This window comes from Nerophis lumbriciformis, linkage group LG09, assembly GCF_033978685.3.
Source record: "Nerophis lumbriciformis linkage group LG09, RoL_Nlum_v2.1, whole genome shotgun sequence".
Classification (NCBI taxonomy): Eukaryota; Metazoa; Chordata; class Actinopteri; order Syngnathiformes; family Syngnathidae; genus Nerophis; species Nerophis lumbriciformis.
The window spans coordinates 22,447,376-22,475,271 of NC_084556.2; the positions used below are offsets into that span (position 1 = coordinate 22,447,376).

At 39.6% G+C, this 27,896-nt stretch overlaps 1 protein-coding gene across 4 annotated transcripts; it reads left to right on the plus strand.

Annotated features, from left to right (window-relative positions):
- Nucleotides 1-27,896, plus strand: cchcr1 (coiled-coil alpha-helical rod protein 1). Of its 4 annotated transcripts, none has more exons than XM_061962204.1 (20): nt 1-330; nt 4,572-4,851; nt 4,940-5,107; nt 5,202-5,319; nt 13,492-13,638; nt 13,791-13,954; nt 14,030-14,132; nt 14,250-14,360; nt 14,726-14,869; nt 14,934-15,044; nt 18,648-18,754; nt 18,826-18,938; nt 19,011-19,083; nt 19,167-19,285; nt 19,364-19,552; nt 25,639-25,740; nt 27,197-27,276; nt 27,336-27,453; nt 27,524-27,617; nt 27,703-27,896. In XM_061962204.1, the coding sequence occupies exons 1-19, from the start codon at nt 258-260 to the stop codon at nt 27,613-27,615; spliced, it is 2,412 nt and encodes an 803-aa protein (XP_061818188.1). In that variant the 5' UTR covers nt 1-257; the 3' UTR covers nt 27,616-27,617; nt 27,703-27,896. The 4 variants fall into 4 exon arrangements, 3 of the variants coding, with proteins under 3 accessions (XP_061818188.1, XP_061818189.1, XP_072769911.1); XM_061962205.1 differs by having other exon boundaries at nt 27,547-27,617; XM_072913810.1 differs by having other exon boundaries at nt 27,547-27,896.

The window sequence follows — 27,896 nt, forward strand, 5'->3', positions numbered from 1 at the left end:
TCAGGGTAACCTAGGTACCGCGTTCTTACCCACAATGCAACGCGCTTGGTGGCGTTATTGAAAGTATATTCCAAATTCTCAAATATAATGTAGATTATCGTTTGAGTAGAAGATAAGGACAAAAGTAAGACAAGTAGTACTGCTAGTGTTAATGAATAAAGTATCGAACAATACGCAATAACTAAGGCAAAAACATGCGACTCGTCTGAGAATCACCGCCATTGGATAACTCTTTCTTGTAATGTTGCAGACAACTGATGATGGACGGATATAACACTGGGAAAGAAAAACTATTCAAACCAAGAGATTTCACCTCACCAGATATTTCCAGTAAGTTATTCGACGTGCAGTATTGTGTTTAGTGTGGTGCGTAGTGTGGGGAGCAAAGGGTTTAAGTGAGCGAACATGTTGAATGGAAAAACTGGAAATTGTGATGTATCATGTTGTATGCATGCATGTTCGAAATTAACTTAAACTCAAGCTCAAGCTCAAACATGTATTTTCCACAGCAATCTACTTGTGGCAGTGGGATTTGTTGCCACTTCCTGTTTAGAAAAATCGAACCTAAAGGGGGCTGAAATATCCGTTTAAGTACAAGTAGAGTGGAAAAACAAGTTGCTTTAGATGCTTAATTGTGTTTTATTGTATCCATTAAATCCTATCCAATTGTACAGTTATGTTCATAATAAAAGCAGTGTGTTTAAAAAGGTGAGTAAACCTCAAAATTCTTCAAATAAATTGTATATTAATGAACACAAATGCATTGGTGACACTGCACATTCTATTTCAAAGCCAGAAATTTGGAAAAAAAAAGTAATTGAATTTGATAATATTTTACAGAAAGTCAATAAATATAAAACAAAAAATAGCAGTACTGACATATTTCTTTACAAAACTCAAATTTACTGTATAGGAATGTCCGATAATGGCTTTTTGCCGATATCCGATATTCCGATATTGTCCAACTCTTTAATTACCGATACCGATATCAACCGAAACCGATATATACAGTCTTGGAATTAACACATTATTATGCCTAATTTGGACAACCAGGTATGGTGAAGATAAAGTCCTTTTTTTTTAATTAATAAAATAAAATAAGATAAATACATAAAAACATTTTCTTGAATAAAAAAGAAAGTAAACAATATAAAAACAGTTACATAGAAACTAGTAATTAATGAAAATTAGTAAAATTAACTGTTAAAGGTTAGTACTATTAGTGGACCAGCAGCACGCACAATCATGTGTGCTTACATACTGTATCCCTGCAGACTGTATTACGTTTACCAAAAAATCTGTCACTCCTAATCGCTAAATCCCATGAAATCTTATATGTCTAGTCTCTTACGTGAATGAGCTAAATAATATTATTTGATATTTTACGGTAATGTATGAATGCGATGAGGTGGCGACTTGTCCAGGGTGTACCCCGCCTTCCGCCCGATTGTAGCTGAGATAGGCTCCAGCGCCCCCCGCGACCCCAAAAGGGAATAAGCGGTAGAAAATGGATGGATGGATACGGTAATGTGTTAAGAATTTCACACATAAGTCGCTCCTGAGTATAAGTCGCACCACCGGCCAAACTATGAAAAAACTGCGACTGATAATCCGAAAAATACGGTACTTTGTTTTAGAAATGGCAACAGCGAAGGATACATGTACATTACATGTATGAGCCAGTCTGCCCACAACAAGAAGATAGAGAAAAATAAGGAACTTACTGACTACATTGTCGGACTACATATATAACATATATGCACGTCATCCATCCATCCATTTTCTACCGCTTGTCCATAAAAACAACAAATTCCAAATGGACAGTTTGGCGGGAGTAGGAAGGAAGGCAAGATTATTTTATAAATACTGTATCCCCGCAATACATCCATGGTTTGATTTAAACTTTTTGGGACTTATGCAGACCCCAAATACACAACAACAGGTACCAAAGGGTGAAAAAAGTTGTTTTTGCATAATAGGCCCCTTTAATGTTTACAAACTAAGGGGGGAAATTCCCTAGACAAAAGAGGACTTTGAGGGCAAAAACCAAAACAATAAAATGAAGCAAAAAGTAATTGTTACTTTTGTTTAGTAACTGTAAACTATTGATTTTGTTTTGATCAAACAATTGTATGTAATAAAATAAATAAATAAATAAACTGGTTTAAGTATTGTATTAATATTGTTATAACTGTCAATAACATTCACCATAAATACATTGAAAAATGTAATACATGTGATCGGTATCTGTTTTGTTATCGGCCGATCTCAATGATCGCATCGAAATGGGCAGTATATTGCCCAACTCTGCTGCATAGCAGCAGTCTCCAGAAAAATTTACAGTTAATACATGTGATCGGTATCTGTATTGTTATCAGCCGATCTCATGTGATCTCAATGATCGCATCGAATTGGGCAGGATATTGCCCAACTGCTGCATTTTAGCAGTCTCCAGTTCTAGTGGTTGTAAAAATTAGTTCAAGTAGCATAGATGGTCTTCTATTTACGACAACTCGTGCACTCCCATAAATGAATAATACCTTCCAAAAAAGAGGGTACAAAGTTACGTGCCTGTGGTGGATGAATATGTAGGGTTGACTAATACTTTGTTGTCCTGCTACACTGAGTACGGACAACATCACTTTTGGTCTATGTTTTATTCCCATTTGAACTTTTATGTCATGATCCTACATGACATTTTGGACTTTATTTTCCTGTGTTTGCTATAATTTTCTGTCCTAGCTGGTGCTCTTATTTTGGTCGTGTTTCCTTTCTGATCTCTAGGTTTAGCAGCACCTTTACCATGTCTTTCCAGCACACCTAATTAGTTGTATTTAGTTCCACCTTGTTCCTTCCTTCAGTGCTGGTTCATCATATTGTGTATGCTAAAGTGTCCTGTAGCTTTCTGAGTTTCTGCTAGACCTGTGTTACTCTTCTTCTGCCTGGTAGCTAATTAAACCAGCTTCAGCTTGCAAGTTGCTTGTCTTCTCTTTATCCTAAAATTGCACCGATTATCCCTGAATGAACCAGACTATCCCTGAATGAACCAGCCTATCCCCAGTCGTAGGGCTGGGCGATAAGGACCAAAACTCATATCTCAATATATTTTGGCTGAATATTGTTATGCGAAATATATAACCTATAATTTTCCAGAAATACATTTAGACAAAGTCAAACCCAAATATCTGTGTCAAGTTGTTTTATTGAAACAAATACTTAACATGAGTAATTTTTTGCAAATGTTAAAGTTTAATGCATAGGTATATGCACATAAAAATATTAAAAAGCCTTGAAAATAATATCAGAATAGTAAAGTAATATATATACTACTGCTGATGATTCTTTTTTCATGGAGAGCAAAAGCTGGGGGGAAAACGGTATCGGCAAGACCCTGGGAAAAAAGGACAAAATACGTGATTTACCCAGAAAAACGGGCACGTTGACAGGTATGCTTTACACACTCCTCCTCGTACTGGAGTTCGTGTCAAATGAGCGTGGCTCCTACTCCGCCTCAATCTGTGAGTGGAGGAGGAGGGACACAGTACCCAGCACAGACAGAACGAGCAGAGAGACTTCCGCGTCAAGACATTAAAGAGTACATATATCGCTATGGTAGCATTGTCTCAAAAACATATCTCATTCTAAAAAATACCGGTATAACTCGGAATACCGGTATATCGCCCAGGCACATAGCCGTGTAGAGAGAGCGTATGGCCAACTCAGTTTCAGAGTTGGTCCCCAACATGGCGCCCTGTGCTCACGTGAGGGGCTTTTGATCAATCATTTAGAAAATCATCTGGCCATACTCTGACTGATTGGTCAACAACCTCTCACGTGACTACAGTACATGGCGCTATGTTTGGGACCGACTCTGAAACCGAGTTGGCCATACTCTCTATAAACACGGTCTGCCAGGCCTTACCCAGTCGCACAGCTGCAAGTATTAAAAGGTGCTGCTAAACACAGCGACCAAAAGGAAATACTACTGAAACAAGAGCACCGATACAGGAAATGATGAACAAAGGAACAAAGAATAAAGTCCAAACGGTCATGTGGGATCATCATGACACTTTAATCCTTTTTACGGTATGTCTCAAAAGTATAGCAGTTATTCTATTTTTTTTATTACCGTTTTGTTTATTACTTTTATTTAATATTTGTATTACTGTACTTTATACATCCTTTGAGAGACCCATCAGCCAGTTTCTAGAATGGGTTGACTGTAAACAAATTATTTTTGTACTTTTTAAGTGCAAAGACAGTATCTTGTATCTCTTCTGTGTACAGTGTGAGTGATTTTAAGTAGGTATAAGTTCCTCAACTTAACATCGCAGTTCTAGGAACGGAAGTCGTTCGTAGCCCCAGCACCACATCAGAGCAATCTGATTGGACAAAGAATAAAATGCTTTGAAGTTTTGTCATAAAATGTTTGCTGCAGTATCACTTGTCTTTGCAGTATCTTGTCAGTTGACGCCTACACAAGAAAAACGACAACATGAAAAAGCATTCTGACGGTTTGAATAGTTGTGTATCCGCATACACACAACTGATCCACATTTCACATTACACAGAAAAACCCCAGGATGACTTGGTGCCTCCATCATATTTTGCATCAAGTGTCCAGGCTACTACACTGCCTGCAATGGATCAAATCTCAGACACACGGCAGCGTGTCTCCTGGATGAACTCTACTGTCCCACTAGCTTTACCGAAAGATCCATGGCGTGTTTTCACTCAGAGCCAACGAGACGTATCAACGCTGAGTAAAGAAAATCAGTGCACCAGGGTGCTGCGAGGACACAACTTAGGAGGGGACACTCCAGAGGATAACCCGTCAGATTTGAGGACAAGGTACTCCACATTATGATTTGCACGGTCAAAGACACCATCCGCTGGGGGCATGGCAGGTACACAAATAACTCCATTTGTTCAAACACAGATCTACCGAGAGAGGCGAGCAGCCGTCCAGATGGGAAGTAGAGTGGTGTCTGGAGGCTGAAAAGCACAAAGCAGAGGCTGAGCGGTTGTCGGAGCAGATGGAGACCCTGAAGGAGGCTGAGCAGAGATATCGGGAAGAGATGAGAGTCAAAGACAATGCCAACAGCAGGTAGCAAATGTAGCTTTAACACGCACAAGGAGGAGTCACGTTTGTGTCACATGTTTTTGATGAAACACACTCTGATTTTGCAATTGTGCATCAGACAGAGTCACGATTTGGAGACAATGCATCAAGAAATAAGCAAGTTGAGGACTGAACACAGCCAAATGAAAGAAGAGCTCATGCACTGTCGTGCACAGAAGGAGACAATAAGCTCAAAGGTAATTTTGTTTACCAAACCAAACATTTCATTTTGACAATAATGTTGCCCGTGATCACCTGGGGCTCACTGACATTTCATATAAGCAATAGATTTTGATCTGGAAGGATACAAAATGATTTACTTTTCTGATGTGGGGACTTGAATATTGACCTCGTGAACCCCAATAAGCACAAGACCATTGATGACTTCATAGATGCAATGTTTGCTTGAGTTTATATCCTAAAATTACAGGACCAAGCAGAATCACAGGCCGCTGTTCCACACTCATTGACAATATATTTACTAATGATTTTGACAATAATAATACAAGTGGTCTTCTAATCACTGATTTCAGTGATCTTCTACCCGTTTTCCCAATTTATGACGAAAACTACAGGTAGAAGAACATGAAAGACAAAAAAAATGACATCTCAATGTCTAGAAAAGTATTAATGCTTTGAAGAGTGATCTGAGAGAACAAAGTTGGGACATTGTTTGCAGTGAAAATGATGTAGATGATGCATATGGTATTTTTTTCAATTCTTTCATGATGCTTTATGACAGTCTCCACAAAAACAACTTAGTAAGAAGCAAAATAATAACTAGCAACCATAGATGACAAAGGGTTTCTCAAATGTTTGTTAAAAGAAAAGTACATTGTCTAGAAAATGTATAACACAAAGCTCTATAGAGGCATAACATAATTACAAAACCTACAAAAATAACCTAGCCAGCATCTTACAAGTAAGTAGGAAAAACAAATACCAGTCAGGAAAAAAAACTAAACGAGAAAACATGGGGCACATTAAATAGCCTCATAAAAAATGGTACTCAGAAGATTTACACCTCAATACTTTTCTCAGATAGAAACGGTCAAAATGACCAATATGATGAAATATATAGTTGAAAGTGAAAGCTTCAAGTACGACTTTGTAAATATTGACACAAATCTAGAAGATACCTGATCTGATCCCTTGTCAATTGAGGACTTGAATGACACTATAAACAGAAATCTCAACTCGATGTTCCTCATGGATGTGACAGAAAAGGAAATAATCAACTAATTATGAACTGGGTAAGAAGCTACTTACCTAACAGGAAGCTATATGTGAAGCTAGGAGAACACAAGTCAACAGTTTTAAATATATATTGCGGTGTACCACATGGCTCAAGACTGGGACCAAAACTGTTCAATCTGTATATACATGACATTTGTCAAGTTACAAAGGATTTAAAGTTTGTATTATTTGCAGACAATACAACCACAATTTGTTCAGCGGAGAACTCGCAGAAGATAAAACAAATAACAGAAGAAATGAATACATTAAAGTTATAGATTGACAAACGCTTGTCTATTCAGCTATTATGGTCCCAGCATCTCAACCCCTAGTACAGGGGTCGGCAACCTTTACCAGTCAAAGAGCCATTTTGACCAGTTTCACAAATTATATTTGATTTAAATTTAAAATGAAATAACACTGCATACAAAGTTTTTTTTGCTTTGTATAAACCAGGGGTCTCAGACACGCTGGCCACACCTTAATATGGAATTTGAAGCTGGTGCGGCACACGGGTTTTAAATAAATGGCGCTTGTCAGCGTCATACGTGCCGTAATAGTACAGCATATAGCACCCATTACAACCAGCGCACCTGATCAGCCACACGTTGTATGGGGCCTCCGCTTGCTCACGTATGTGACAGCAAGGCATACTTGGTCAACAACCACACAGTTTACACTGACGGTGGCGGTATAAAAAAAACTTTAACACTCTTACTAATAATGCGCCACACTGTGAACCCACACCAAACAAGAATGACAAACACATTTCGGGAGAACATCTGCACCTTAACACAACATAAACACAACAGGACAAATACCCAGAATCCCATGCAGCCCTAACTCTTCCGGGATACATTATACACCCCCGCTACCAAACCCCGCCCACCTCAACCGACGCACAGAGGGGGGGGGGTTGATGTGTGAGGGAGCAGGGTTGGGGTGGGGGCGGGGTTTGGTGGTAGCAGGGGTGTATAATGCAGCCCGGAAGAGTCAGGGCTGCATGGGATTCTGGGTATTTGTTCTGTTGTGTTTATGTTGTGTTAAGGTGCAGATGTTCTCCCGAAGTGTGTTTGTCATTCTTGTTTGGTTTTGGTTCAAAGTGTGGCGCATTATTAGTAAGAGTGTTAAAGTTGTTTTATATGGTCACCGTCAGTGTAACCTGTGTGGCTGTTGACCAAGTATGCCTTGCTGTCACGTACGTGTGTAAGCAGAAGATGCATATTGTATAACAAGTGGTTGGGCTAGCATGCTGTTATTACAGATTGTATAGGGTGCCAAATGTTGTACCATCATGGCACACCCTTATTATAGCTGTAAGGGTGAAAATCGGTGAATATTAATACCGGGAGTGTTCTGCGAGAGACACTGAAATCCGGAAGTCTCACGGGAAAATCGGGGGGTTCAGCAAGTAAGCTGCTGAGCCGTATCAGAATGATCAAAGATCCGCATGCGGCTCCGGAGCCACGGGTTGCCGACCCCAGCCCTAGTAAGATACAGTGCAAGTTTGAAGTTCCTTGGAGTAGCCCAGTCGATCGAGCTGAATTCGGCTGCATATCTGGCAACCTCAGTCAGGGAGAGGGTGAGGGGACTGCAGAATTTTAACCGTAATTTTTACATATGGCTCATTTAACAAGTGAGTGCGGTCAGAGAGATATGAACCAGGGGTCCCCAAACTTTTTGCTTTTTGACTTGGGGGGCCGCATTGGGTTAAATATATTTGGTCGTGGGCCGGGCTGTATATATATATATATATATATATATATATATATATATATATATATATATATGCAGTGTTTCCCCCAGAAAATTTGTTAGTTAAGGTGGTGTCTCTCCTGTCGCCATCACCATCACGTCTCCACAGTGACGTGCACATGATTATAGTGGGGCAGGGGCTCAAAGTCAGAAAAGGGCAGGACATTTTTTTTTGGTCCTTTACACAATATGGAAATTAATGTAAAATTAAATTTGCTAGTAGGAAGCTAACTACTTAGCTGTGTGTCCTTTGTAGGTAAAAGTGATTGCCATTTCTTTTGTGTCAACAAATTATTGTCATAATGAGTTAATTCACATTATCATAGGCTTGGAAGACATGAAAAGCAACAAAACACTGGTTTATTATTAGGCTATTTATTGTTAAAGATAAGCACTTCAATATTGAACATTGAACAGTGCAACATGAACTTTGAAAAAAAAATACAAAAATAAATACCCAAATGGAAAAAACTTCAATGTGAAAATCTGTCCTTCTTCCCTTAACTTGATGAAAACACCATCAAGTTGTAACTTATGGTCTTTCTCACTTAATGCTCAGACTAAACAACTGAAACGCAATACAGGGCCAAAAATATGGACCAGGGGCCAGTCGAGGGCTGTAGGATGGAGGCCACCCATACCCAAATATGCTCCTCAATGTAAATTCAGGGCTTCCATGAAATGCTGTGAAATCAGTGCACAATCAGTAGCCAAACCTTCTGGGGGCCTTAAAGCAGCAACCTTCTGGGGGCCATGTCCCTGTAGATGTTGATCACATCATTGTGATTTATGACTACCGGTACGTCTTTTTCAATGGAGAGGAGAAGGAGGTCAGACAGCCTCTCTTCTGTGCATAGGCTTCTGAAACACAGTGCATTTTATTTTGAAAATTAACCCGGTGTTTTATTTTGTATTTTGTACACTACTTCCTGTCCCGCACGATCCGCTCTGCTCTGTGCGGAATTGATGCGCCGTGCTCAATTGATGCGCCGTGCTCCGATGTCCGGCAAAAATAGAAGCTGACACATTGAATAATAGAATACTACAGCGTTTTTCTGAAATATTACCCATATTAGATGCTGAATAAGTGGACGGCGACTAGACCATAACTCACAGGTTCAAGTTGCTCCACTGTCACGTCTCAGGGGCGCACTTGGCTCTCTCTCCTCTCACTTACTCACTCACTCGCCCTCTCTCTCTCTCTGGCAGAAGCGGCAGGCTCAAACAACCCGGTATTACAAGAAAACGTGGAGTTTTTGTACCGCTGTTTTTTTACATCCCTGACAGGAATTTATTAATGTTGTTTAAAGAAAAAAAAAGAAAAACACACACACAGGCAGAGGGCACTTTTTAAGACGAGGCAAAAAAGGGCAGGGGCTCAAGCACCCATAGGGCCCTATGTGTGCACGTGCCTGCGTCTCCACCTCATCGCTGCCACCACAGCCTGGGGGGGCAATAGACTACAGACTGCGGTGAAGTAGGCCGGCTTCGTCGCGTGAAGAAGCCTACAATTGTTGGTTGTGTTTTCCGCTCCATTTGCGGAATGGCGATATATATCGATATTTTTCCCAGAAAGTAAAAACAAAACGCAAAACAGTCCTACTTACCTACAGTCCTACTTACCTGAGGTACTAAATGTAGAGACAGAGATTTGTTTCTCACTTGTCACCTGGGATAGTGGGTGTGGCTACGTGCGTGTGTGTGTGTGTGTGTGTGTGTGTGTGTGTGTGTGTGTGTGTGTGTGTGTGTGTGTGTGTGTGTGTGTGTGTGTGTGTGTGTGTGTGTGTGTGTGTGTGTGTGTGTGTGTGTGTGTGTGTGCACGCGCGCACAACTGAATGGAATGCTAACGTGGGGGATTCCGACTACGTTGGACTGGTAGTAGTCAATCCACAGCCATCGTTCTGCCACACAATACCTCAATGGTAACGAGGGAAAATTACACTTCAATGACTGTCGTTGACTTTAACAGTAGGATTGCTCATTTGCATCAAAACAGTTGTTTTTCTCACTATGATAGGGCAAAACCATCCTTTCCCAGGCACACCCTCCTGGTGTTTGGAGTATACATATTTGTTTTTTTTTGCCACCAGCCGCTAGACTAGATCTGACCAATCTAAGTTTATGTGCATAAAATGATAAAGCCTACTTGGATGAGAGTTTGAAACGTCTTCTAAAACAAATTAAACAGTGACCTGGATGAATGAGAACATCCATAGACATCTCATTATGTGAATCACAATTTACATCTATTTATTTATGAGATTGGTATTCATTATTTATGTTTTATTTTTTATGTTTGTTTGTGTTTCAAATTTAGCACAAGAAGTGAACAAGTGTGTTATCAATTGCTATGGAAATTAGGGCTGCAGCTAACGATTATTTTTCTATCGATTAATCTATAGATTATTTTTTCGATTAATCGGTTAATCTATAGATTATTTTTTCGATTAATCTATAGATTATTTTTCCTTTTACCGATTATTTTTTTTATTTAAAATTAAGATGAAAAAAATAAATTTAGGCCAGTTTTTCCAAAAGGCATGGCTTTTATTTCCAAAAAAAAAAAGTATGGCCACTCAGTCAACATTGAAAACATGGCAAAACATTCTGTAACACTGTAAACATTTGTGCCAATCTAAATATTCTGGAGCACTGTAAACATTAAGTATTGCTTTTAAAATGTGCAAAATAAACATCCAGTCCAACACAGTACACTATAACCAATTCTACTCATTCCAGTGAGTGACTAACAGTTGTAATGAAGAAAGGTTAGCATGTCTACATGCTCTGGGGTGAGGCTGGTTCTTTTCTTGTTTACAATATTCCCAGCAGCTGAAAATAGGCGCTCAGAAGGGGTCGATGTGGCTGGAACTGAGAGGTATGACCGAGCCAGCATTGCCAGATTTGGAAACCTTGCCTGATGTTCTTTCCACCATTTTAATGGGTTTTCATCCTTGGAAATGGGGGATTCTCCAAAATAAGACACTAACTCGTTTCTGACCATTTCAGCATCATTACTGTCATTGTTGTCTTCCTCATTGTTGCTGAGTTCATCTGAATCTGAGCCAAGAAGTGTGTCTAGTAAAGATACAGGCCGCCTGTCAGCATCTGGTCTTTCCACTTGCATTGCTGTGCCCTGTTGAGCGTGTGTCTCCTTTTCCCTTCTTTTCTCCTCCAGAACTATTGCATGCAGCTTGTATTGAACTTTTAAACACTCATCTGCAGTCAGGAATTTCAGCTTCCTGAATCGTGGGTCAAGTGCAGCTGCTAATATGCACACATTTGGTCCATCATCTTTGAATGTGGTCTCGGCTTCCCACCTGGATGTTATCTCACGTGCAGCAGTGACCTGGAAACACTTGATTGATGCATTTTCAAAAGCAGTTTGTGTAGCCTTCCGAAGCCCTTTGACCAGCAGAGGGACAGCGGAAACTGTTACATAAGATTCTCCACTCAGGTACACAGTTGCACATTCAAAAGGTTTCAGAACTTGTTCAAGTTCTTCAAGCAAGCTCCACTGGTCAGCCTTAAGATCCAAAAAATGCTTCCCTCTTTGAGTGACCTCCGGATCTGACAGAGTTGCTGTTATTGGCCACCTCTGCTCAAGCAGGCGACTAATCATGTAAAAGGAACTGTTCCATCTCACAGACACATCTTGTATGAGGCTGTGGTCTGGAGAACCCATTTGTTTTTGCTTAACCTTTAGTTTTGTACTGGATAGCTCACTTTTTCTCGACCAAACTTCTTGCTGCTCCTAAAGCTCTGCTGATGTGGTTGTCCTTTAGAGCATGGTTAACTACAAGCTGTAGCGTATGGCCAACACATCTGAGGGATGAAACACCATGTCTTTCCTCAAGAACTCTTAAAGCTGCAACAACATTTGCAGCATTGTCATGTACAATGATTTGTACTAGTTTTATGTTTATTTCAAACTTATTGACAACATCCTCAATCCAAGAGGCAATGTTTTCTGCAGTGTGCTTTTCATTGAGGGGCATTGTTGTCAAGTTAATTGAGGTAAGCTCCCACTCATCATTAACAAAGTGAATGGTGACACCAAGGTAAGCTTCAGTGGCCATACTTGTCCATGCATCAGTTGTGAGTGTCAGTTTTCCTTTCACATTTTTCAGGATTGCTTTGACTTCATTCATTTTCTTTGTGTATTTTTGCTCCATAAGCTTAGTGAAGTGGGTTCTTGATGGTAGTGTGTAGCCAGAGTGAAACCGTTTGATCATTTTTTGAAACCCTTCCCCTTCTACCATATTTAATGGCCTCATGTCTATGACCATCATTTCCAGGACACCATCAGTCAGGTCAGCGGCCACTTGGGGTGTGCATTCAGTCCCATGCCTCTTTGGAAAAAAATCCTGGACACTGCTTTGTCGTTTGCTGCAACATAAGAGACAACAATTAATTTTCATTTTAAATATACCCAAATACAGCTTACTTTAATACAAAAGGTTAATTAAACTACACACATTATCTTGTTAAATTGGTTTAATAACACAACAATGATAGTATGATTAAAGTGAAGTTAATTGTTCGTTTGTACATAGTATATGTAACTGTTAATGTTGTAAAAGGTATTTGCACAACTTATTAACGTTAGCGTTAAAGATAGTATATGTAACTGTTAATGTTGTAAAAGGTATTTGCACAACTTATTAACGTTAGCGTTAAAGATAGTATATGTAACTGTTAATGTTGTAAAAGGTATTTGTACAACTTATTAACGTTAGCGTTAAAGAGGAGCGCGTCTTTGTAAACACTGAACAGGCACGCCAAACGCGCCTCTCAGAGCGAAACGGTGTTTTAGTTTATGAATTTACAACGCAGATACAAATGACACATTCATGTTTTTGTGTAATGATGACAACGTATACTCACGCGGATGATTGACTCGTTGATGGTGATGGGAAGAACGCTGTCGGATGTTTTCTTTTTAGATGCTCGTTCATAGCCGTTGTGCTGCTGTGATACGCCATTTCCGCTCGACACAGTGTGCATAAAACAACATTATTAGGCCGTTTATTAAAATACTCCCACACTTTTGAGGACTTTTGGCGTGTTTTTTTCCCCTCGCTCGCATCGTTTGCTCTGCGCGCCGCCATGACAGTGGTGTGACGTAAATATGCGACGCGCCGACGCACAAAAATGACGTCGACGTATTTACGTAACCGATGACGTCGACTACGTCGACGCGTTGTTTCAGCCTTAATGGAAATTAAATAGGCTCTGCTTCTTCCTACTGCTTTTCAGACATGTAATGACAAAATGGGAATATGTGATGTATTATATTGTAACTGTGTGCATATTCGAAATAAACTGCAAAAACATTCGATGCTCAGTTTGGTGTTTGTGTCACTTGTGTTTTGCAGCTACAAATACTTCAGAGGGAGTCTGATGAGGAACTTGTGAAGCTGAGGAAGAAGAGGGAAGCTAAAGGAGAGATGAGCAGGCAGCAGGAGGCAGAAAACCAGTCTTTTAGATTGTCACAGCAATTGCAACAAATGCAAGAGGAAGAGGTATTTGCATATTACTTTTAGAATTTAAATATATGGAAAGAAAGGTGAAGCACGAGCAATTGCCATTCATAATTAATGAGAGCCCTTTGAACAATCTTGCCTCAGCATACTCTAAAACACCCATCTTTTATATCTCTAAATTCCCTTTTCAGATGAGACTCTTGCGCGACTCGTCTTATGTGGAGTTAGAAGCGGCCCAAAAATGTAATATTGAACTGCAGAGCAAATTTCAGACTGTGAACCAGGAGGCGCTGCAGCTGAAAAGCAGTCTGACAATGGTGTCTGCGGAGAGAGATGAGCTAAAGGAACAACTAAGGTTCTGCATTTCAGCTGCAAAGTCAACCAAAGTTTGATTTCACATTTCTGATAAGCGATCACATTTGTTTTTCAGACAAACCATACAAGCCAATGAGACACTATCGGAAACTTTGCATAGCCTCCGGAATTACATTGGCAAGCCGGTCAATGACAAAGGAGAGTTGGAAGATGTTGAGGTCTATACAACACACACATTGTTTAAACCAAATTAAAAGTGCTTTCCATTGCTCCTTTTGACAGATTTGTGAAGAAATTCACAAAGTAGTGCATTGTGGATTTTTTTTATTTTGTAGAGGCTGACCAAAGAGAATTCAGCATTACAGAGAACCGCAGAGCTTTTGACTGTCAGATTTAACTCCATGAGTGAGATTGTCTCCCTCCAAGAAAATAAAATGCTGAAGGAGGTGAGTGCTTGATTATGGGAAATTTGCTCAGTCACATCAATGTCTTACTTTTGCACAGCACATTGTGTTCCCTACCTGGAGGATGGAACCAGGGTCCAGAGATTCAGAGTCAAGTGCACTAGTCAATGAGCTAAAAGCCCGACATGTCAGCTTGTTGTCCAACGTGACTCTTATGGCGTCATAGAGTTTACAATCATACTCTCACACAGCTGCACCACCCACCTAAACCTGCCTAGGTTAGACCGCTTCACTTTGCCTGAGGCTCGAACCATGGTCCACAGATTGAGAGTCAAGAGCTCTAGCCCACGAGCTAAAACAAGCTAAATATTAGCATTTCCTGAAGTGCTATATATACGTTCAAACAGGCTTCAAAAGACCCACTGGTGACAAAGCGACCTGATGGCCTCCATGCGCTTCACCTGTGGAGGAACAGGGTGTTCAAACTGAGCGTCCAGCTCCGCTTGAAGGACGTGGAGCTGCGACGCGAGAGGGAACAGCATTTCTCACAGGTATCAAAACAGTAGCTCTGTGGCTTTCATTGTGTTTGAAACAAAAGTGTGGCGCATGTTTCAGCTCAAATTCATGGAGCAACAGCTTCAGGAGGAGCAGCATCGCACAACTCTCCTCCAGCGTAATCTGGACGCCAAGATAGCTGAGCTGGGCCAGGAGAAAGTGGAAAAGGAGGTTAGTTCGTATTGATGACTGGTGTAGCCGGTTCGAGTCTGCGTTGTGTATTGCTGGTGTTGCTTGGAAGACAAGGGGACTCGGTGGTTGCCTTTAGCCGAAACAGGTGGCGTATTTATTGCTGTATGAAATACACAGGAAATAATGCGGCAGCATTAACACACGACTCTGCAGCACACCTGTCTCCTCACAGCATGTCTCAACAGCAAGTGAGTTTAAATGACCAGAAATGCTATATAAAACATCCACAAATGTCACAAAACCTATACATCACAATTACAAATACACTGAAAATTAATATCCACCGTCAAATATTATATACAATAGCAAAATAAACAATGAATTAAAACTACAGAAGAATAGAATAAAGTTTTGGGAGCAACAGAAACATACCTGTATGAAATACACAGGAAATAATGCGGCACCATTAACACACGACTCTGCAGCACACCAGTCTAAAATGGAGGGAAAACTTCAATGAAGTGCCGCAGCCACTGTGTGTGAGTGAGAAGTGCTACAGAACAGTACACTGGCAAAACGTTTGCTAAAACACTCAAACTCTGAGCAAAACAAGTGTACATGACCATGTTAGCAACATTAGCAGCACAAGAGTAACTTATAACCTCGTTTCACAGTTACATTCTCTTTAAAACACGAGAGAAGAGAAAAACACTCACCTCCTCACAGCATGTCTCAACAGCAAGTGAGGACGACAACGTCACTACCGGAAGAAGGTAGGACTTCAAAATAAAATGACAAATGCTACCAAAACGAACTATTTGCTGAAAAAAATTACAAAATAAAAGTGCCAATGAAAACAATAGAGCAATTAAATAAAACGTGAGGGAATTTTGGTGGAATGCATAACATATATATTAAATACCTGCTACACTGGGGAGTATGTGCACACCAAAACCTCGTACCATAATGGTACCTTGCTGTTGTAAACTGTAGTAACCAGAAAAAAAAAAGATTGGTGCCCAATTTCAGTGGTAAAGTGACAGGTACTCTTACTGTATTTTCCGGGCTATAGAGCACATCGGTATGTGAAATTTTTTTTTAGAAGAAAATAATGTTTTTACATATATTTACATATAGTATATTAGCCGCACCGGACTATAAGTCGCAGACATATAACGTTGCGGAATATTTTGTAAATATTTATTTACATACCCTAATTGTTTCCGCACGGTGCCTGTCACAGCAGTAAAACAGAAAAAAACAAGTCATCGTCATGGACCCGCTAGCTGCGGAAGCCAGCTCTCCAATCAGCTAAATACACTCAATAACTCCAAACTGACGTTTTGGTGAATTTACAAAAGTGAAACAATACAAAAAGAATACCAATGTAAGTTAATTTTACCAACACAGACACTCGTAATTCTGTAAGCATAGTCGTTAATGTTAACGATGCTAGCTTGATTACGGTACATTACAACAACACGTACACAATGCATGGAAACACTTGTACAGACATCACACATGGGACGGTTTAGTAAGTATGAATTGTTATATTGTAACATTTGAAAATGTTGCTTGGAGTGATGAATGCAAGAATCCGTTCGAGCAGAAACATTGTGGATGGTTATACTTCTGGTTCAAGGCATGAAACAGGAAGTATATTTTCAACCCACAGCCCCTGCTGTGAGCGTACTCGTCCAAAAGATAACGCCATAGTACAAACAATAAGACACCTTTTCAGTGTCTCTGTAGGTGTGATATAAAAATGTTAAATAGTTAATTAGTGAAGAAAAATCCATCAAATCCTTTGCGCCGTTTTATAAGACGCAGGGTTCAAAACATTGGAAAAAAAGTAGCGGCTTTTAGTTCGGAAATTACGGTAATTTAGGGTCACTGAAATGAGATATAGTCACCCCAAGTCAGCAGTTACAATGCTGTTACAGTTGATGTTAGTTTGTCACCTGCACACCGTTGTAACAGTAACTTAGACAGAATTGTGTTTCAATTATCAATTTCTGCTGATTGTGCACAATATATGCACTTATACAGCGGAATATATGCACATGTATCACAGCTGGTTTTGTTGTGATAGATATGAAGGCCCCAATGTGGTCTAATGGTTCGCATGCAGGCCACACGGTTAAGAGATCTGGGTTAGAATCGCGTGTGGAGTTTGTACGTGTGCATACTATGACTTCCTCCCACATTTAAAAAAATATGCATGTTGGGTTAATGTTGGGTTAAATGAAGACTTTAAAGTGTCTTCTACCATTGCTGATGTTCTGGTTGTTACATCAAAACACTTGCAAGATATAAAGCACACTGCACCTTTTCAAGAAAATAGCTCTACGGCATATCTGAAAATTGGCTGTTATGATGTTTGCTAATATTATTTTTAATTAGCTACAATAGAGAAGCTTCTGGTGTATTTAAACCATTTTGTTTTCCAATGTGAAAGAGCAGTGAATCAAATCCTATACTTACAATTCTTTCCTGCCCTGTGATTTTCCTTTGTCTTTGTACTTTCTTGTCCTTAAGGATATTAAATCTTCTTAAATTGTATTCATTATGGTCTTTAAAAAAGTCTTAAAAAAGTCCTAAATTTGATTTGTTGAAACCTGCAGAGACCCTGATTCAATGCCCGCCCCTAAGTGCCAAAAGGGTCAAACGTCACACGTGTAGAGAAAGAGAAAGACACATCATGAGCGTAAAGTGAGTTTGCGTGAAAGAGAAATACATAACACAAACGCAAAAAGACTCACAGGGAGGCTGCGTGCACGCAAATTGTGTCTGCGTGCACACACTATGTTTTTACTTGCAAGAATTTTGGCACTGTTCTGATGCCATACATCTTCCACTTAAGTGTATACCCGAGAGCGGTTGCTGAACAGCAACAGTGCAGCACAACAGTTATTGTTATATTATCCTCCCCCTAACTCTTATTAATGGTAAATGGTGTGTATTTCTGTAGCACTTTACATTATACATCACACACACATTCACACATGGATGGCGGAAGCTGCCATGTGTTGCGCTAACATCACAGCAAGGGTGAAGTGTCTTGCCCAAGGACAACGGGCGTGACTAGGATGACGGAAGTTGCTAGCACAGCCGCTCTACCATCTGCGCCCCCAATTACTCTATTTGTTAAATTTCCTGTTAATAGCTGCTTAGTTTCTTCTGTAATGCGCTTCCATCTACACTTCTTGAACTTTACTAAGTAAGTACTTACTTCTTCTGTTGTTTCAAGTTAATTTAACGGCATGCTTAACTATTAGCTTGCCTGCTCCTGCTTGCTCTTGCTCTGTAACATGTTTAGCCTGGTCTTCCAGTCTCCTAGTGATCATAAACTGCAGATAATGAACTGCAGTTTATTTGCCCAAATAGAGGATTATTAACTTAAGAGGAGCGGCTCCGCACGGTATATGAAGATAGACAATTAGCTGCTTAGCCACCTCTGTGGCAGAGTAAACATCGAGAATGGGAATCCATCCATCCATTTTCTACCACTTGTCCCTTTTGGGGGAAAATTGGAATCGACATTTAATAACTTGAACAATTTCGGGAGAGTTGAAATGTAATACTGGTTCACATTGATGCCCAACCCTACTGGTACTATAAATGTATGTTTTTTCCTCTTAGACTTTGCAACATAACTTGGCACAGGCTTGCAAAGAGATCCAACAGCTGAAAGAATGTCGTCTAAGCAAAGAGGCGGAAATGAAAAGCACAACAGAGGCTGTGCACGGGTAATGCAACTTTACACAGGGGAACAATATTTTTAATGTTAACGTATTATGATGCTGTCTGTGCCTCACAGGTTTAGTCTTGCATTTCACCATCACATGGTAAAAGTGGATGCCGCACAAGCAAAACTCAACACCCTTGGTCAGAGGTTGAATTTCGCCAGAGGCCGAGTAGAGACAGTCCAAGGTGCCGTTATTGTGACTTGTGTTGAATTTATTTCAAGACAGTCTTGTAAATCCCAATGATTTTGCTTCACAGCTTTGTTCATGAGGAGAGTTGCTCTGCACAAAGTCCAGCAGGCCAGTAAACCGACAGAACAGGCTGCTGAGAGGTAGTCACAATAAATTACTCATTATCCCAGAGAGCGTCAACTGAGATGTGCACCTCTGCTATCTTGTATTTGTGGGTCCACAGCATTAGACATTTGCAGACAGAACTTAGTTTGGTGTCCAAAGAGAACAGCAAACTCAGGCATGAGCTCAAAAGAACCCCAAAGTTGATTGAAAAGGCATTGGCCGACATGAAAGAACAGTGTAAGCACCCTCCACGGGCCCAGAAACGTTCTCGTATCCGACAATTTTTGATTGTATCTTGTCTCATGTTCCTTTCAGATGAGAACAAGCTGGTGCAGAAGCAGCAGGAGCTAGAGCAGAGCTGCGTGGAGGTCCAGCATGTCATGTCTGGCAGAGAGGAGGTCCAGCAGAATTTGCAGCAGGTCTTGGACCAGTTAGAGGACAGCAAGATGACGCAGGAGAAACTCCAGTGTGAACTGCTCAGCCAGAAGGAGCACAACAAACAAGGTGAGTGATGTCACAAATACCTATGTCACTATAATACAAAGGTCTCCAAAAAAATGTTTTCTTCTGAGAGCTTCATTTACAAAATTAAAATGGCCAAAAGCTACTCATTTTGTAACATTTGCATGGCTAATTTCAACAATAAAGTTCCTTGAATCTTTACTCTTGGCGACCAGAAGTAGGTTTGGGGAGCCAGGGTGTGTATAAAAGACAACACCAACACAAATGCAGTGTTTTATATTTAGATTTTAATAGATAATGTATTATTAAAATTTTACAAGTTTTGTAAAAATTTGTTTTTTTTGCTATAAATAATCACGTGTGAACAATAAACAAGAAGACTTCTTTGACAACTACAATACAGTTCAATCCAATATGTTCAATAATCAAGTGTTAATATTCCAGATAATGTCAAAGTTTATATGAAGAAGTGGAAACAATAGTTTGAAAGATCCTAAGATGTAAAATAAAAGAAAAAAAGTTTTTGATATCCATCGCTTCGAAGTCAAATCAAAATACTATGCCACTTCAGCATTCATTGAAAAAGTAAACATAGCATGATAAATGGAACACTTATGAAAAAGGACACCATGGGCCTGATCTATTAAGATCCAAATACCACGCGCTAAACAGCGTGCGCAAATTATAACATTGTGTGTACTATGATTGGCATACTTACCAACCTTGAGACCTCCGAATTTGGGTTTGGGTAGGGGGTGCATATATTTTCAAGTATTTCTTATATTTGTATATATATATTTAAATAATCCGTTCATGAATGAGTATATCCGTTTGGCCACCGTGTTCAATGGAGAAGTCTGATCTACAAAATTTGCAGGCAGCATACCCCTTCCCTTTCGAGCTGTCCTGGATGAACTGAAATTATTTTTTCCAATCATTTTGGAACTTCCAAGCGTTCTTCTTCTTCTTACTCGTCGTCGCCATGTCTCTTCTTCGTTCTTCTGCTTCGTCTCTGTTATGTTTTTGGACATTACTACTTGCCATAGTTTTGAAGCAATGCATTAAACTTAGACTTAGACAAACTTTAATGATCCACAAGGGAAATTATTCAACACAGTTCCTCAGTTACAATGATGGAAAGTGTAAGGATGGATAGGACAATGCAGGTATAAATAGACTAATATAGCGATAAAAAATCTAACATATACGGTATACGAATATATACATGTGTACAGTATATTATATATACAGACAACGTTCCCTCTAAGGTGCGCGCCTTACGCAATTGCGTCCTCTGCGCACAGCAAATATATGCCGCGCACCAAATCAAACCCATCTGAATTCTAAACAAATTAAACACATTTATTCTGTGTAATTTTGAAATGCAACTCTGAGTGACAGTGACAACAAGCGGCCCTAACGGTGTTCGTCAACACCGTTCAATTGAACACCGTTCAATTATTGTAACGTCTATCGAGATGCTTCGAGGACAGGAATTATATCGATCACTTTATTGAGCAAAACTGTTTATATTCGGCCATAACCATACCAAAAACATCAGCAAAAAAATTTCTATCTCGAAAAACTAGTCATTTTCTGCCGTACAAACCAGGCCAAAACTAACTTGTCATCTGTCACCAACACGCATACCACTAAACCACTGGTGCGTTTATGGCCACACAAAAAGTCGGACAAGTCAAACACCACACAAAGTTACACTATGACTCCTCAGTCATACGTGTGCTTATTCTACTGTCATTTATTTTTAATGTTAATTTATTGATATTAATCATGGAATGCTGTTACTAGAGAAAGGTACAGGAATGCACACTTAATCCTATGCTTACATTTCATTGTGCAACATGAGGATGTTTAAGGGCAACTAAATGTGATCTCTGAAAGGGGCACAAATGATTTCCAAAGCAGGACCCCCACCCAGACATATTGTACAATACTAATCCATAGCTTATGAAAAACAATATGTCTTTTATTTTCATTACAAGTGGGCCAAATCACTAATATTACAAAATATTCTCATGAAAATGACTCTTCTCATTTGAGTGTTATTATAAAAGATTGGTTTGAGACAGGTGTGCTGCAGGTATTGCCACGTGTGATGTTGCTCACATGTGCTCCACTGAATGCTCAGGGAGTTTTTGTGTTTGCTCAGACACATGAACAATTAGAGGGAACATTGTATACAGATATATTATGTCTATAACATATATATAATGTATACCAATGACCATGTACAATATTACAGTATATACAGTATATGTGACAGCAGCAGCATAAAATAGAGAGTAGATCCAGCAAAAAATAGAAGTAGCTAACATAGAAGGTGTCAGGTAATAGGCAAATATCATCTATTGCTATATGGCGAGTGATTATACAGCTGGATGGAGTGTGGAATGAAGGAGTTCTTGAATCGCACAGTGCGGGAAGGAGGCTGAAGGAGCCTGTTGGAGTATGAGCTCCGCTGTCCCTTAATTGTCAGGTGGAGTGGGTGGGCAGGATTGTCCATGATGGCCAGCAGTTTGTCCAGTGTCCTCCTGTTCCTCACTGACACAAACGCCTCCAACTGCGTGCCAATAGTTTGGCCGGCTTTCTGGATCCGTTTATCTATCCGGTTTGAGTCCCTTTTGCTGGTGCTGCTCCCCCAACAAACCACTGCAAAGTACAGGGCACTGGCCACAACAGACTGATAAAATATCTCCAACAGGTTGCTGCACACATTAAAGGACCTAAGCTTCCTCAGGAAAAAGAGTATGCTCATGCCCTTCTTGTAAACTAAACAGCTTTGCATGATGGGAATCCGGATATTGTGTGTCAGTGTATTAACGTGCCGGCTGGAATAAACACACGCTGAGAAATAGCTCCGTGCCTGCCTACTTTATGCGTTATATATAAACCTATGGATAACAGAGACATATATGTGCAGTTGTGCACTAAGCTCCAAAAGCCGTAGATGTTATGTGACTAGGGTGGAAATCGGGAGAAATTCGGGAGAATGGTTGCCCCAGGAGATTTTCGGGAGTCTCCCGGGAAAGTCGGGAGGGTTGGCAAGTATGATGATTGGGCGTGTTGCACGTGATTTTCTAAGACTGTGTACAATTCATAACTGCAAAAATGGCACAACATGCTTTTTTTCAAATGAGGATTTTGCGTGCACTACTGGCATAATTTGCCCATGAAAATACAAAATTTCCTCCATGTTTATATTACTATGATCACCAATTTGTGTTCAGTGTTGAACAAGCAGCACACATCTACAATATGTAACACCTTTTCTGCAATATAGAATTGCAATCCAGACAAACTATTTTTTGCATGTGTACAATGCGCTCTGCAGGGAAGCTGTGGACTATAACAGTGCAGCCCATTCATGCATCTGAAATAATCCAAACGCGAGTAAATGCATATTGCAAGACGTTTTTTGTATAGGAGATATATTGTAACATATTTCTTAATGAAAAAATGTCATCGGTTTGCAAAACGCATGTATTGAATTTGTTTTAATCATCCACTTAACAGGGAAATGCATTTTTTTAGGAATTTTGTGTATCATTCGCAATAATTATTTGTTATTTTTTGCATTCTAACTTGTAAAAAACTTCTCGTTCTTGGTGGCTCACAATGCAGCTAATGGGAGCAATCAATTGTACCTCTAAATCGCTTTAATAGTGCATTCAGAAACCGTCAAAATTCAAAAACCAGCAACAATACTTCATTTACGTTCCGTAACCTGTATAATAACCAAGCTGTAGCGACATTGTTATCGTAAGAGCGAACACTGAAGAACTATTTTTCAAGTGTTCACACATCAGGGTGCTACGGTATTAGCCGTAAGCTAGCTTTTGTGTCGGCAGCCAAATGGCTTTTGAGTTTGTAATGCACAACACAATGCGATAGGAAACCAATTTGTATTGATTGAAAAACATGAACAATCACAATACAGTATCTGTAAAGTATTGGGCCACATTTCATGTTTTGTTTGTACACTGCTAGCCAGACAGTGTATGTACTGTAGTTGTAATAACCCGCATGACCTGCTGCATGTATCATGATCAATATAAAGTGTGACTCACTCGATGGACAGTTGTGTGTTGGGTCCAGCTGGCCGGGCACGTTTTTGGGTAAGCACGCCACTTATATCAAAATAGCATGGCTTCAAATTTCACATTTCTCAGATTCAAGTGACTTTCACCTCACTCTCTCGGCTTCTTTCTGCTCCAACGTCTCCCTCTTCCTTCGTGTTCGCTTCTAGAAGCAGTAGTTCATCATCCGAATATTTCGCTTCAAAAAGGTCGTTAATCCTCATTTGTCCAAAAATAGTTGCCTTTATTGTTTGTTACCATGTCTGCCATGATTAGAACACACACACGCCTTGTTTACGGAAGTCAGACACACGTTGTTGCACGAAGTCAGAAGTGCGCTGCTGTGGAAACGGGAATAAATGTGTCGAATAATTAGTTCCGGCAATGATTACATTTCACAAAATACAGTAAATATTGTACATATTACATATTGTTATAGATGTGTCTTTTACTACATTACCGTATATACATATATACACTTGCAGCATGTATACAAAACGTCAACAGCGACTCCCATTACCCGCATCTTCCAAGTGTTTTTATATCTTCTATCGGCTTTTGAATGGAAGTGGCCACGATCCTGTTAAATCGAACTAAACTATTACAAAAGGACATTTTGACTTACTGCTAAATCTTAGTTTAGCACAAAGAATGTATAATTGTATCCATGAGGCAATTCAGTCCATCAAAGTTGAACAAGCAGACACCTGGAGAGCACGACAACCACAGTTTTGTGACCAGTTGCCATAATCAGGTGGCCGGGTTGCCCCCCTCGTCGCCGTGGCCCTAAACAACCGCAGAGATTGTTATTGCCAGGGGCTGGCCCTGAACACCAGCATTGTCTTTCCAATTTAATGGTCTGTGCACCTAAGGTGTGTTAAGAGATGTCCCTATCCAGCACATGGGATCGGATCGCAACCCAATATTTGCTTTTTTGTAACTGATCGGCTGATGCCCTGCCGATCTTTACCACAGCGGTGTCCCAGTTAGGGTGGCAATAATTGAGTAAATTGTTTAATTTGTTTAGAAAAAAGCACCGATTTGTAATTTGTTGATTCGATGATTCGTTTAAAGCGCACATGAGAGTGGTTCACCTATAGGTGATGTGATGTGCATGTAGGCGTCAGGGACAGCTGAGTGCAGACAAGTAACTAAAAAAAAAAAAAGAATACAAAATACAAAAAAGAATACAACGAGAAAGTGGACAAGAGTTGAGGCGAGAAGCTGTCAAAGGTATTGTGAGCCTTTTATTTTTCTTGTTCTTATTGTTACAAAAACATTTTTGGGAAAATGTTTGTTATTGTTTACAAACTCTGGGAATAAATGTCTAGATACAGGAAGACTTTGAGGCAAAACCCAAATTATTTAAATGGGAGCCAATAATCATTTCTACTTTTGTTTAGTTATAGTGGTTTAGCCACCTTATTTTGTTAAAAACATGTAATAAATTATCTGATTGACAACAATAATAGAAAATTCTAAATGTTTTATAAAAATATGTTAATGTGTTTTCTCTAGTCACTTGCTATAAAACATTTTCAGTTTTATGATCTATTGTCAAAGTTTCGGCTCGGGACTCGAAACCAGGACATCCCAAGGTGTGTTTTTTTTTTTGCTTCCATGACAATCTATAGTCAATCCCTGCTCTTCCACTGCAGAAACATTGGCAGATGTCCAACTTATCTTTTTTTTTATCCACATATGCTTGAGTTCTGAGGATATCTGATTTCATGTGGGGTTTTCTGCCTTTACTCATATGAGCTGGAGCCATATAGGAGAAAAAATGGGGTCACTGTAAATCCCACCTCAGGCATGTCCCTCATCGCAGTGTCCACATATTATATCTGGGATCAGTCCGCCACTTCACTCGTAGTTTTAAAGCAGGAACAGTCAAGGTCAGCTCGACTTTCCAAGATTAGGAAAAATCCTACTGTAAGAAAGTTTTGTCCCAGACTCCCAGCAAATTCAGTCGATTACATTTTACACCCTCTTTGCATTTTTGTGATAAATAACGCACATTGTTCCCAACAGTCCTGGAGGCACGGATATTAGAGATCGAGAGCCGCTGTGCTGAAAAGCTGAGCGAGATGGAGGTCCAAGTCAATACGGCTAAGAGAGAGCACACCAAAGTAGGTAGGGGGCTCAGCGGACATCACCCCATAGCAGACTGCCCTTTAAAGGTCCTTTTATCCTCCATTTAAGTAATCCTCTTTGGTGAAAACAATGCACCACGATATTTGTATGTGTTTACTTTCTGTTTAATGTCCTTTGCAGTGGACAACAGTATCTCGTAGGGTTTGGCGACATGGCTGAAAGCTGTATTACAATGTAAAGTATTTTTATATTGATCAATATCGATAATTATTATTTATGACCTATGGAAAATATTGACCAGGGGAAAAATATCAAATGTTAACATTTTTATTTTATATATAACCTTGTGATTATTGTCCTCTCAGCTATCAAAGCTGAAAGGAAAGGAAATGTCAACACAACCATAGAAAGCAAATCAATGTAAACTAAATTCTAAAATCACAATAAACACTTAGCAATAAGCTCTTTAAATTAAGGTGGAACAATTACGAATATGTAAAAAATGCTTAATAAACTGTAAACAGAGAAACCTAAGAACAATATTTTGCAGGTTTACTGGCAGAAAGTTACGTGGTCTGTGTGACAATTAATTTGGTCGGTTATTCTTAATATTTAAGTATGGAATGCAGCTTTTAAGTTATGCGGTAATTATTTAAATATTATTAGACCAAATTATTATTTTAAAGTAGCACATTTGTTATATTTTATTTATACAGTCCTGCACTTTAGTTCCTTCCTGTTGTTTCCGTACGGATGTGGGTTGAAAAGAAAGATGAGTGTGACGAAAGAGTTTGGTCCGTTTGAAAAAATCCTATAAGAGTGTCATACTGGCGAGGTGACTTCTCCTGTTTTATCGACAATTTCTTCACTCTCTGCAGTACACATTTTTACTTTCTCTTGTCACTCCATGCAGAGAATCAACAGCGAGACAGCAAGATGGCACAACCAAATGTGATAGTTGATACTGTTACACAGTTGGCTGTTTAGCGTGTCCCACCTAATTACACACTATCACTTTATGTTTTGCTCGAGTTACCAAACCGCGAGTGCTTTCATTCTTTCCAGTATCTTCCTACCAAAGTATCCAGTATATATATGGAACGTTTTATCGGAGTCATTTTGTATTGATATTAATTAAGTGTCTATTGTGATATATATTGATGTTGTTTTATCAACCCAAGCCTAGTATTTAGTGCTTACTCTATCATCCACATATTTTCTATTATTTTGAAGACAGGAAAAATATATTGATTTTTAAAATCAGCTGTTTGTCCACACCAGAACACGTGGCTTTAGGAAGCACTTTTGTGTACTTATCTACTTTCTATATATACACCGTAACTCTGCACTTGTAATAGATGCCATATATCACACAAATCAACATAAAATAAAGAGTCCAGGCTTTATTTTACAAAAAGGCACAGGTCTTAGTGTTTTAATATAATTAAAAAGTCAATTTTGTATAATACAGGACTCACTCCATTTGCTTTTGCAGTTAAGTCTTTAGCGCAGTTTGATGTACTAAGGAGGGACAGAGAAATCGAAGAGATGGAGCGGCACGGACGCCAACTGCAGGTGAGACTTAAGGAATCAGTTTTGATGTAACCGTTAGACCAACTGTCAGTTTGTTCCAGGCTGTCGTGGCGCAGAGAGCGCCGAACACTAACATTCCCAGAGCTTGCACCTCAGCTCTGCAAAATGTTGCAGGAACTCTTTCAGACAAGAGTGGCATTACGACTGGAGAACAAGAGGGTGAGTGGGGTTCATCGTACCGCTCAGTCATTCCACACTGGACTGTTCTGACTGTCTGTAATCCCACCAGTGAGATTTCGTACTCTTTTGAAGGATCTCCAAGTGCTCAGTGCTGCGGTGCTAAACAGCTCAGAGGACTCTGAAGAAGAGGAGCACAGCTGATTGTGAGGATTAAATGATAAATGATTAATCAGTGAACACATTTTTAATTTGTGATGCAAACCTTGATGACATACTTTCCACAACCAGGGCCGCACAAATATTGTGGTTGTTGCGGTGGAGGACTCTATAGCATCTTTGCCAAATTTTGGTGACCATACAACGATATTGTCAATGAAGACCTAAAGCTGAGAATTATTTATTGTCTTTGGAAGTGCATTTTTTTCCATAGAAACCTTGTATTTGTTTGCATTAGATGTACTTAATAAAGTGTCCCATGACTA

Coding starts and splice junctions, on each gene's coding strand:
- cchcr1 (XM_061962204.1), top strand. CDS start 258: ATGATGGACGGATATAACACTGGGAAAGAAAAACTATTCAAACCAAGA. Junction 5,108..5,201: donor AAAGACAATGCCAACAGCAG/GTAGCAAATGTA, acceptor ATTGTGCATCAG/ACAGAGTCACGATTTGGAGA. Junction 15,045..18,647: donor AGGAGAAAGTGGAAAAGGAG/GTTAGTTCGTAT, acceptor TTTTCCTCTTAG/ACTTTGCAACATAACTTGGC.